General features: G+C 57.1%; 4 protein-coding genes across 4 annotated transcripts in view; 2 read left to right on the top strand and 2 right to left on the bottom strand.

Annotated features, from left to right (window-relative positions):
- Positions 1 to 980, top strand: part of P884DRAFT_255573 (adenylate kinase-domain-containing protein) — a 1,321-nt gene extending 341 nt beyond the window's left edge. Inside the window, exon 2 of the mRNA XM_069441000.1 lies at positions 68 to 980. Coding sequence (XP_069300615.1) covers positions 70 to 711 — 642 coding nt within the window. The 5' untranslated portion in view covers positions 68 to 69 and the 3' untranslated portion in view covers positions 712 to 980. The remainder of the gene's footprint in view (positions 1 to 67) is intronic.
- Positions 981 to 3,023, bottom strand: P884DRAFT_217612 (uncharacterized protein; the record flags this gene model as incomplete). Its single annotated transcript, XM_069439353.1, has 2 exons — positions 981 to 2,024; positions 2,089 to 3,023. The coding sequence occupies 2 exons, from the start codon at positions 3,021 to 3,023 to the stop codon at positions 1,283 to 1,285; spliced, it is 1,677 nt and encodes a 558-aa protein (XP_069300614.1). The 3' UTR covers positions 981 to 1,282.
- A 1,341-nt stretch (positions 3,024 to 4,364) lies between these two features.
- P884DRAFT_275164 (kinase-like domain-containing protein) lies at positions 4,365 to 6,692 on the top strand (the record flags this gene model as incomplete). Its single annotated transcript, XM_069442812.1, has 5 exons — positions 4,365 to 4,412; positions 4,508 to 5,078; positions 5,151 to 5,746; positions 5,850 to 6,219; positions 6,283 to 6,692. 5 exons carry the CDS (start codon positions 4,365 to 4,367, stop codon positions 6,690 to 6,692), a joined length of 1,995 nt encoding a protein of 664 aa, XP_069300613.1.
- Positions 6,693 to 7,999: 1,307 nt separating this feature from the next.
- Positions 8,000 to 11,714, bottom strand: P884DRAFT_192289 (uncharacterized protein; the record flags this gene model as incomplete). Its single annotated transcript, XM_069437664.1, has 6 exons — positions 8,000 to 9,317; positions 9,373 to 10,732; positions 10,791 to 10,857; positions 10,911 to 11,303; positions 11,377 to 11,510; positions 11,651 to 11,714. 6 exons carry the CDS (start codon positions 11,712 to 11,714, stop codon positions 8,000 to 8,002), a joined length of 3,336 nt encoding a protein of 1,111 aa, XP_069300612.1.
- Between the last annotated feature and the right edge of the window lie 59 nt (positions 11,715 to 11,773).

Genomic DNA, 11,773 nt, shown 5'->3' with positions numbered 1-11,773 from the left:
CCCCTCTCCTCTCTTGCCAGACCCAATTCAGCTAACCAACCCCCCCTTTTTTTTGCCCTCCCCTCAGAAATGCCTCCCACCACCGCCAACACCTCGGGCACCACGCCCGCCTTCTCGCCCGCCGACGTCACCGTCCTCTTCGTCCTCGGCGGGCCCGGCGCCGGCAAGGGCACCCAGTGCTCCCGCCTGGTCCGCGACTACCAGTTCAAGCACCTCTCGGCCGGCGACCTGCTCCGCGCCGAGCAGGACCGTCCCGGGTCGCAGTACGGGCAGCTGATCCGGGACTGCATCAAGAACGGCGAGATCGTGCCGATGGAGGTGACGGTGGCGCTGCTGGAGAACGCGATGCGCGAGACGATCGCGACGACGGGCAACAAGAAGTTCCTGATCGACGGCTTCCCGCGCAAGATGGACCAGGCCGTCAAGTTCGAGGAGGTCGTCTGCCCGGCCCGCCTGGTCCTCTTCTACGACTGCCCCGAGGCCGAGATGGAGCGCCGCCTGCTCGAGCGCGGCAAGACGAGCGGCCGCGCCGACGACAACGCCGAGAGCATCCGCAAGCGCTTCCGCACCTTTGTCGAGACCAGCATGCCCGTCGTCGACGCCTACGACAGGGAGGGCCGCGTCGTCAAGGTGGACGCCACCGCCACTCCCGACCAGGTCTACGCTGCCACCAAGGAGAAGCTGAAGCAGGCCTTGGGCGACAAGTTCTAATCCCGGACCGCCGTTGCTCCGCGGCTGTCTACCAATCTTTTCATTTCCTCTTTCTCCCCTGAAAGACCCTTTCCTTTCCTAGCCCCATATTATTTTTTGTTCGAAAAAAAAGAACATGTATAGAAAGAACTAGACGGAGCGAGCATTGGGCAGAGAGGTTTCGCGGGATGTCGGGTGTCATTCCCTTTGTACGATTGGAGCGAACTGATTGCTCTACTTTGTCTCCTTTTTTTGTAGAACCTTTGACCACTATACTGTAATAATCAGTAGTAGCAAGTAGTGCCATGTCCCAAGTAGAGGAGGGAGGCACAAGATGTCCCCAGATGCTTTAGTGTAATCCATCTACACAGTTTGCCTGCAAAGTCATGCTTCCATTGCCCATCCGCCCCAGTTGTGCAAGACCCAAGCTAGTCAGCGAAGAGAGGTGCCCCCCCTAGATATCTTTCCATGATGCGAAATAAATGAGCACCCCGAATGTCTACCTTCTTGCCCTTTTTGGTTCCAACTCCAGTACCAAAACCAAGCAAAAAAGTGCAATGATCCCGTCTGTTATCTCCCGGGTCTAGTTCGTTCAGTCATCCTCATCGGTGCGCGGCTTCTGCTGTTGGCGACGACGATCGCCGCCGTGGCCACCGCTGATGCCGGCATTCGCAAGCTTCCGCTCGAGCTCCTGCTGCTCGCGCTCCCGCTGGCTCTCCACGTCGGCCTGACCCTTGCGCAGGACGGCCAGCAGGTGGTCGACGATCGACTTGTACTGATCGACCCTGGTGGCCAGCTCGCGCCACTGCTTCTCGCCGAACACGCGGTAGGTGGTGCGGTGCACCAGGAAGACCTTCTGCTGCTGCGACAACCTGCCCTCGACCAGCTTGGCCCGGACCACATCGATCGTCCACATCTCGACGTCCTCCAGCGGGATCTGCAGCGCCTTGGCAATGCTCGAGTACGGGATCTCGCGGTTGGGCGTGCTGGCAGCCAGGCTCGCGAAGGTGAGCAGGCGCATCTTACGCTGCAGCTTCTCGTTGTCGAGCTTCTCCTTCTCGATCCAGCCCTCGTGCTCGTCCTTGAAGTCGTTGTAATCCTCCAGGTCCTGCTCCGTGAGGATGTCGAGCAACTGCGAGTAGACGGGGTGCGAATCGCCAAGCGCTTGTACGCTAGGGAGAGCACGCAGGTCTTGGAAGTCGAACCGCGTCGGGTGCGTGATGGCCATGCGGACAGCCTTCAGAGAGAGCTTCTGGGCTTCCTCCGAGGTGATCTCCTCCTGATCGTCGCGGTCGAAGGTGCCGAGCGCCTTGACGAGGTAGTGATACGACTCCCTGAGATAGTTCGTGGTCAGCAATTGGCCGGCGCTGGTGGACTGGCGCCGTTGGAAGTACTCACTCGTCGTCGCCAGCCTCGGCGGCGGCATCCGACACCTCGACATAAAGCCTCCGCTGGTCGTCCTCATCCGTGTCCCACGCGGTGAACCAGCCTTCCAGGTTCTTTAACCGCGGCTTGAGGAGCTCGAACTGGCCGTGCTGCCGGATGAAACGAACGATCTGGAGCATGACGTTGAACCGCAGCGGGTTGTTCTGCTCAAGAAGGTTGAAAACGGTGCTGAGGGCATTGGCAGCGAGGGTGAAACCGTGGGCTGGCGACGATGTGATGGGCTTCTGGAGGTTGCCGCACACGGTGGGCAGATGCTTCTTGGGATCCTTGGACTGCAGGACGAGGTGAATGAGGAGATTGTAGGCGCCGGTAAAATCTTTCTCCGGGACGGAATTGAGAACGTGCGATGCCTGAACAATGAGCTGCAGCGCCTCCTCGTTCTGCTCCTTGGCGAGATACGGCTTCACCTGCTCGCCGATCTGAATGTAGTCGGCCAATTCCTGCGCCAGCTCGGCGAACGTGCCGTCGACGAAAATCAACTGAGGAGTCGCCATCTTGCTGACAACAAGCCCGGTCACTCGAGGTTTCTTTGTGCCGTAGAATTCAAGATAGTCTGTCGCGCCCTTGAGAACGTCCTGGGTGTGTTTGTTGTGGTAGGCGTCAATCCACCGATTGTAGCTGACGGGCGAGGGTGTCCGATACGAAACGGGTTCGAGGTCGGGTTCCGGCTCCGAGTCGGAGATGGGCGAGTCCTGGCTGTCGATCGGCTTCTTGGGAATAGCCGGAGGAGACCAGGCGTCGTGGAAGTCGTAGGGGGTACGAGGGCCCGGTGGGAGCGATGAACGGACCGGAGGCTTGGGTTTCTCTGTGCCCTTGCCCTCTGCTGCTGCTGTGGCCTCGTCTGCGCCTCGACTAGCAGAATTTCCCTGCCCCGCATTCGTCGCCATTTTTTCCCTTGCCGTGGATGTTCTGTGCGGTCACAGTCACGTGTTTTACGCGCTAGTCGAAAGATAGCAAGTTAAGCGAGAATTGGTGGTTGTGGTTCGTGGTGGGGCAGGTGGGATGGTCAAGAACCGCATTCCCAAGCACCCTGATGTGAGAGAGGAAGGAACCTTGTGAATCATGTTTGCTGTGGTTTTGTGCCTCCAGGCACCAACAGATTGAGCCTGCTCTCGGAACCTGAGGCCTTTGCCGGGCCTCCAGGCAAATATGGATGTAAAGGAACAGTAATCCGTACATTGATCACAGCAAGTTATATTCTGCTTAGCGCCGAATGCTCCTCCCATTTTTCACTTGGAAATATTTGAAGCACCCAAGCAGGAGAACCTGGTCCCCCTCTACCCTGATCTCAGGGGTGCAGAGGGTGGCCATGTTCAGACTTCCAAGCGGTTTGGTTAACAAATATATGCAGAGATTCTTGCAGTTAACTTGTGTTTCCTGCCGAATACCGCTAAGCAAACAGTGGAATTAAAGAAGAGAGAAGAATCCATGGCAGGGCAGGACTTCTTCTGTTCTCTGAGAACCACAGAAGGCCGCCAGTCTGCGTTTGGGGCGTTCAAACATGTATGTACTCTTCCGCCATGGACTTGCACACGCCTCCAGATACAGTGGGAACCCACCACGGCATCGAAGTTTTGGGGATAAAGCCAGGCGAGGAACCAGTGATCAGTTCGCATCGCCTCGAGATTAACGACGCTAGCTGTTCCTATAGCCCAGACTTTAGAGAATGAGTGCCGCTTCCATCTCTTCTCGTCTCCAAACGAGTCATTGTAAACACGCGGTCGGCTGGCCACTTGATCCCCGCGACCCAGTGACGCCCATCTCTTCGGTCTCCAGCCCTACCAGACCAGATGTTGGACCCCTGCATCAGCCAAGACCTGCTACCCGCCGGAGCTCTGGTCCGTCCAGTCACACCTGATTGACAGGCCAGGGGCGGCAAGACCTCCAGCTGCTCCCGGGGCGCGGCTGCCCCGGTCAGCCCTCCCAAAGCTCCGGCCGCTGTGGTACCGAGTGTAGCACCCAATGAATGACGGGTGCGCGTGGCTGCTTCTGCTGACTCGGAAGCTCTTCACATCAGAGGGCCTCGCTCAGTTTCCAGGCAGTGCAACCCGACAGGCTGCCGCAAACACACAAACCACAGCCTGCCCGTCAGGTTGGCCCACCCCGCTACCCACACTTCGGTTGTTTAGGTTGTTTGGCGAATTGCTCATTGCGCCGCTGTCCAACCGCTTCCTACTTAAGGAACATTTCGTTCGAGACGAGTCGCGCTCATCCGGGCGCCCGCAACCATGGCTCCACGGGCTGAAGGCAGCCACCTCAAGCGAAGTCGCGTCTCTGTAGGTGCCTACTCGCTATTTTATTTGCAACCACCCGCTCCCGGATGGCGTCACACCCGCCAAGCATGCTTCGCCGATTAATCTTGTGCTTGCAGGGCTCGCCGACCGATGAACAAGACTCCCAAAAGAAGCCGCGCCGCTCCCAGCGTCTATCCCAACGAGCCGACCGGGACGTGCTCAAAACCCCCGTTCAGAACAAAAACCAGCTCCCCTCGCCGGTCACGAACCTTGCCAGCGAGAACACCACCGAATACGACAAGGAGGTCACTGCGACGCCTCCTCAAGAGCGCCCGAGCCAGACCGCCGGCCGACGAGCCGACGACGCCCACTCGCAGGGGCTCGCGTTCAGCTCTCCGCCCCAGGACACCCAGGCCTTCAGCCAGCAAGACTTTGATCCCAACGCCCCGCTAGTGGAAGGCGTTGACGAGGTCAAGGAAGGCGTCTGGGGCTATCTTCTCCCGCTCGATAACCTCTTCCTCCGAGGGCCTTACGTGTTCAAGAACAAAGAGACATGCACATCTCCTGCAGCTCCTGCAGAGCCTGCCGCGGCCGCGGTGACGAAAAGGGGTAGCAGGAAGAAGCAGGCAATCCCGGCCAAGGGGCAGGACCAGAATGACAACTCTCCGGCTGCCGGAGGGCATCTCCTCGGGCGGCACCCGACATGCGGTCAGTTGGCTAGACAGATCATCACAAGACCCCAGTCTTCTCGGAGACCACGGTACTGACCCTCGCTCGCAGACATCATTGTAAACGATGGAGAGGTGTCGAATCGCCACTGCCTGTTCTTCGTAGAGAACAAGAGAGATGAAAAGGTGGTCGTGCTTACCGACCTCTCAAGAAACGGGACCTATGTCAACGGCGCCCGTCTGCAGCGGAATGATCGGCGGGAGCTGCGCGAGGGTGACGAGATCAGCGTCACGAGCGCGAGCGCCGGCTTTATCTTCCGGTACCCCAAGTCCCGTCGCGGAAAGCCTTTTGCACAGCAGTACACCTTGAGGCATGAGTTGGGCAGCGGGCACTTTGCGCAGGTCTTCCTGTGCAGCGAAAAGTCGACAGGTGACTGCTACGCCGTCAAGAGGTTCACCAAGAGGCCCGACGGGGAGGAGAAATCCAAGTACGACGGGCTGCACCAGGAAGTCGCCATGCTCATGGGCCTCAGCCACCCCAACATCCTATGCCTCAAGGAGACATTCAACGAACCCGAGGCCGTCTACGTTGTGCTGGAACTGGCCCCCAACGGAGAGCTGTTCCACTACATCACGGTGCATACAAAGCTGACTGAGGCCGAAACCCGCAAGGTGTTCATTCAGCTTTTTGACGGCATCAAGTATCTGGTACGTTTCTTCTTCTTCTTCTTCTTCTTCTTCTTCTTCTTTTTTTTTTTTTTTTTTTTAGTTCGTCAAGCACCGCTAGAGATCTTACTGACATGGCGTGAAGCATGACCGCGACATGGTGCACCGGGATATCAAGCCGGAGAACATTCTCCTCATGGACAACGATCTAACGGTCAAAATTGGCGATTTCGGTCTCGCCAAGATTGTGGGGGAGGCGTCCTTCACGACGACTCTTTGCGGCACGCCCAGCTATGTGGCACCCGAAATCCTTGCTAACAGCAAGTCCCGCAAGTACACCAAGGCGGTCGACATATGGTCGCTGGGCGTAGTCCTCTACATCTGCCTTTGCGGTTTCCCTCCCTTTTCTGACGAACTGAGGGCGCCCGACTTTCCCTACGACTTGGGGGACCAAATCCGAAAAGGGCTGTACCATTACCCCTCGCCGTATTGGGACCCGGTGAGCGATCTAGCTCGTAAGTCGAAACCAGCCAGTTGTGTTTGCAAGTTTTCCATCTACTAACCCGACCCCGCCCTAGTGGATCTCATTGACAACATGCTCGTCGTTAACCCCGAGCACCGCTACACCGTTGACCAGTGCCTCATGCACCCTTGGATTACGCAAAAGCCTCCGGGGGTCAATGACAGCACTAACGGGCTCGTGTCGGGGCTCGCGGGTCTGGATGTGAGCCGCCGGACGCCTTTCAGGGAACGCACATTGATCAGTTCCATCAACACGTGCGTTGTCACAGACCGTGTGCCGGCGGGTGCCGGTCGGCCTGATGTCAAGGTGTATTCCAAAAATCCCAAGGGCCCGACGGCCGCGCCGCCAACGGCCCCGCGCGAGCCGCGACCGGATGACAATCGCGACCCTGCCGAGTTCATCAAGATGGGCGGCAAGGGCGACCAGGAGTTGTACGACAATGATGATGAAAGTCGGTATCCGTGAAGGGCGTTTACAATTGTTGAGGTGGCTCAACGCGGGGGTCTGGCAAACAGGACAGGAATGCGGAGGACATATGCGCCGCCGACGATTGGAAACTGTGGTGTTGTTTCATGGGCTGGGGTAAGATGGGAACAATTCAGCACGGCATAGCCAGGCGACATGTGGAATTTACAAAGTGTTTGTTCTTTTTTTTTTTTTTTTTTTTTTTTTAGTACGAGTTGTTCTGGCAGGTTCCTTGTTGGAAGCATCTCCGTTAACCCCTGGTTTGCATCAGAAGTTGTCATTTCTTCTCATTTCTTCTCAGATTTCAACTTCTGTTTTAGTTATTCCGGAATTAATAAAATAAAAATCGTGGTTACCTGGGTACGCAGGACCTTTTGGACGCTTCCACTTCTTTGGGCTCGTCCCAACGAGTCAAAATCGAGCAACTTCCTCATCTCATCTAGTTTTACTCGGCAGACACTCAACAAGACAAATCATGCGTGCAGAGCAACTGGGAGCACCTCGCTCTGTGATAGCGCAGTGTCTTAATTCCCATGCCATAAAAAGTGACACCAAGATACCGAGCCTGAAGCTACCGACTGTCTGACTGATCATTCATTAAGATTATGCCTACAAAGTCCCAGCCCAGCCCATGCGTCCTGCCTTGATCCATGCACGCCGCAAGCCAGAGTGGTTCAAACCAAAACAAAAGATAATGTACCATACAAAAACTCCTCACACTCCTGCCACCAGCCTCCCCACTCCATCCGTTCATCCCTAGTAGGCCGCCCATCGATCTCTTCCATTTCGTTTAAAAGAGAAAAGGCCGCCAACTCCTTGAAAGCAGCCAACCCATGTCCAAATCCGTCCATCTCGGTAGTCTGATCCAGTCCGGTTGCCTTCCCCAGCTTGTGTTATGTCCTATGTCTCGAATTCGGCCCATACGCAAATCAGTTCGCAGGACACAAAGGCGAAAGGGTGAACAGAGCTCTGTGAGATCTCGATTCCCTTCACCATCGTGAATAGCGGGCAATTATCCGCTTCGACATGATACAGACATCCTGTCATTACAAACTCATACAGGAGTAAATGGGAAACAAGGGAAGCAATAGCCAGCAGAGAAAACGAAACAAAAAAAATCAAGAAAGAGAAAGGTACTCATGAACACGACACAATGCAACGCAGTGCGATCCGCGGGAGGGGGGAAAAAAAAGGAAGAAGGATACAGAAGCCCAAAAGCGGCCAAATCAGGAAGAAGAATCCCTCCTTCCGCTCCCTCTCCGAAAGCCCGGCATGCCACACGCCACGATGGCGAACCCCCACGCGCTCTAGCGTTCGGGAATCGGCGTCTTGGCCAGCCTGCCGCCGGCGCTGACGCGCTTCTGCAGGCGCGAGTCGCGATCCCGCTGTACCTTGTCGTTCTGGCTCGACATGGCGGTGGCAGCGCTCGGCGACGAATCGTACGACACGGACCCGTCAATGGCGGCCTTGCGGCCCCGCTTCATTTCGATGTAGGCCTGCGCAGCCATGCTGAGGGGCACTTGGGGTAGCGAGTCCGGGATCTCGGCACCGTTCTGGATGAGGAGCTCGGCTACCGGGAAGGGCACCACGCGCTCGACGGTTGGCGTCTGAGGTGCTAGGGACTGCGACGGGACCGGTGAGGGTGGCGCTGGATCTGCTGCCGCGAGGGCTAAGTAGATGGCGTGAGTGCCACGGGACTTGTCCGTCACGTTGGGATTCGCCCGGAGAGCCAGGGCGTAGAGAATCTGCTGGATCTCGTTGCGCTTGATGCCGGCGAGAAGGGTTTCTTCTGGCGTGGCGAACCTTGACAGGGTTGCCGAGATGGGCTCGACATAGGCGCGCTCGACGTACTTGGCGCTGATGAACTTGAGCCGCTGCTCCCGATTGGCCTGGGGGGTGAGCTTCATGGCTGGGTCCAGCCTGGCTTCAAAGACCATGTTGGAAACCCTATTTCCCACCAGGAGAAGCAGCTCGATGATATCCGGCGTGAATGAGGTCGTGTCGAGTGTCAGAGACCGAATCTTGCTGACATGGGTTCCAAGAGACCGGTGGATGCCGCTGCACTCAATGCAAACTATGATGGCGAGGTTGAGTGAAACCCATTCGACCTTGTTGCTGGACCCGCAGTCGGCACACCAGCAATTGCCCTGGTCGTTCTCGCGCAGCATCTGCAAAAGCTTATCCGGCTTGTCCTCGAAATTGGCGCCACGCGAAGTGCTAGGCCGAGCGCCGACAGTTGTTCGCCTGAATGGGATGGCGCTGCTTGAGTGACTGGCGTGGCTGACAGACGAGCTTTTGCCCACTAGCATCGAGCCGATATCCACTCCATTGAAGCCCAGGTCTGAATGGGCCGTCGAAGGCTTGTCCTTGAACGTCCGGCCCTCGACGGCGCTCTGCAGCGCGTTGTTGATTGCCGTTATCCAGCTATACATGTCCTCTTCGGATGTAGCTTGGTAGACGCGCTTGAATTGGGGCGTGATGACTTCGAAGCAGAAACGCCTGTCCGCGTTTCTAGCCTCCCGTACCGAAGCAAGACGCAGGTCGATGGGGTCCATATGGAGATCAAGCTTCTGCTTCCAGTTGCTGTACTCTGACAGCTTTCCTTGGTCAAGTACGATCCAGAACCTGTGAATGTGTCAGTCTCGCTGTTAGGCCGTCGCGGAGGGTCGAGGGGACGAACTTGTGCCATCCCTGCTTGTTTAGATTCCGCGGATCGACATGACCGCCGGGACGGTTGAGGGCCCAGAGCAGACCTTCTTTTCTATTCGGCGCATCCTTATCGGACTGTATCGCCTGGTTGGGGTCTCGCTCCTCGAGGTCACGGATGCCCTTGAACTTGCTGTTATGGGCGGGGCTGGTGACGGCTTGCTGGCCGAGGCCGCCGGTAGACCTGGATAAGTCCGCAGTGCTGGGAGAGTTGCTCGAGTTGATGGAACGAGTCGGCCTGAGCTGCGAGCCAGTGCTGTCTGCGCGGCCTATCTCGGTTTCCGAGTTCGGCTGAGTCCCATTGGAGTGACCCCCGGCGAGGACAGATCCTGACGCAATCAAGGGCTGCTCGGGCTCCGCATACGCAGAGTTGCTCTTCTCCAGAAGCCTCCTCTTTTCCTCTCGCTCCCGCCGTTGGTATTGATACTCCTTATCCGCCTCCTGGACCTCCGTAGAGAGCGCTTCGAGCTGTGGGATCAGCTCGTCAACCCGCTTCGCGGTGCTTAGGAAGCATTTCGCTTGCGCATCCGCGTATTTGGTGAGGTGGGACAAGATCTCCTGTTCCTTGCGGCCGCCGGAAAGGTCTTGCATGAAAGACGAGTAGTCGAACCGCTTGAGCTCAAAGTTCTTGCGCTTCGTCTGGTACTTGGAGTCGCTCTGCTTCGCCTTTACCGAATCATGCCGCTGGCCCAAATACCGGCTGACGTAGGCGTAAAACTCCTTGCTCTCTTCTTCAAAGTCGCGCTTCTTAGCCTCGGCCTGCTTGATGTCCATTTGGTAGAGCTTGTTCACCGGGTCTATGACGATCTTTTGCATGTTTGTGGTGTTCTGCCGCTCATACGACAGGATCTCGCGAGCGATCTTGTCGAAGTAGTGCTCGATGGCGGGCTGGACAGCGTTCGCGTTGGTTGCCGACACCTCCTTCAGAGCATCCATGAAAGAAGCAAAGGCGTCATTGGCCTCTTGTTGCGTCTGATACACGTATTCGGCTTTTTTGATCAGTCTCTTCATCTGCATCCGCATGTTGCCGGTCTTCTGTTCCAGGGCCTTCATGGTGGCACGGAAAACCGGTCCATCGTCTGGCAAGGTCAGGTCCTCTCCCGGTCGCGGGCAAGAGACATCGACCTTGATCGGCTCTTTCGGAGCTGGCGGCGCAGGAGGCGGGGCGTTGCTCGGCTCGCTGCCAACATGCGGTGGTGATGCAATCTCTTCATGTTCTGGAATGGTACTGATCTGAGACTCGAGAGACTGCGCAGACACAACACGGACTTTGGGCGGAGCGCTAAGGAGTGGAGGAGTCGGGGAGTTTGGCTGGCTCAGGTGGGACGAGGTGTCTAGAGTTGTGTCAGCGCGTTGCTCGGGCCTGAATGTTGACGCGAGAACATTTCATACTGGCAACGTAAAATGAGAAGCTGGCTAAAGTTATCAGCCGATGGGCCCGCTGATCGTACTCGACGAACTGTGGCTGATATCAGCAATTGTAGCGAATGGTAGGAGCTCAAGGCCACCAACGCTGCATGAATTCCTCCAGCCGCCGCCGCGGTCTTCGGTATGCTTGGGTGGTTTCCAGCGCCATGTCCAGTCGAACGTCACTGAGGGGCTGCCTTCGGTCGAGTAGCTCCCAACGAGCGCGACATTGGCATTCTTGTGAAGATTTGGATCGGCATGGAACTCGCGGGTTACCAGGTTCTCGACTTCGCGGGGTGTTGACGCAAAGACAAAGGTCAGGCCGTTGATCTGGGTATCTATTGGGGTGACGGTATCAACGCCGCCGGCCGGATTGTGGACGAGGCTCTGTGATCGGCGGATGATGAAGGTGAATGTGAAGACGAGCTCGTCATCGTTGGCGAGCTTCAACAAGAAGGAAGGACCAGCACCGTGGCTGGGGCTGGGTGGTTCGGGGTCCTGCGACAGAATGGTTCGTCAGTGCCATTTGCGGCCGTCGGTATATATCACCTCCTCGGCCTGGGGAACGCACCAGCACGAACTCGACTGGGGTAGGGTCGCCTGAAGACCGCGATGGGGATACTCTTGTAGCCGGGAATGCATTCGGAACGATGTTTATTGCGGTGCGCCGTTTGGGATTAGCTATGACGGCGGAAGAGATAGTTACTACGTCAAAGAAGTCAGTCAGTGTCTCGGGCGTGTCAACCAGTCAGTCCCCGTCGCGCAAGGCGGACTGAATCACGCGCGGAGCATTGCACAGACCGGCGGCCGCTGCTAGAGTCGCACGGCGGGGAATCCAAACTTACAGCGATTCTGATCTTTAAGATAGAGAGCTGCGCCCTCATCGGGCACGCTGCTAACGTTGCCCATCTCGGCGCCGAGAATGATGCGAGCGGGCACCGACTATCGGCAGAGTGTAGGAGATGGTT

Source organism: Thermothelomyces heterothallicus, assembly GCF_042370625.1.
Source record: "Thermothelomyces heterothallicus CBS 202.75 unplaced genomic scaffold P884_scaffold_3, whole genome shotgun sequence".
In the NCBI taxonomy this organism is placed as follows: Eukaryota; Fungi; Ascomycota; class Sordariomycetes; order Sordariales; family Chaetomiaceae; genus Thermothelomyces; species Thermothelomyces heterothallicus.
Note: the sequence above shows the minus strand (reverse complement) of the source record. Positions and strands in the feature narration are given on the sequence as shown.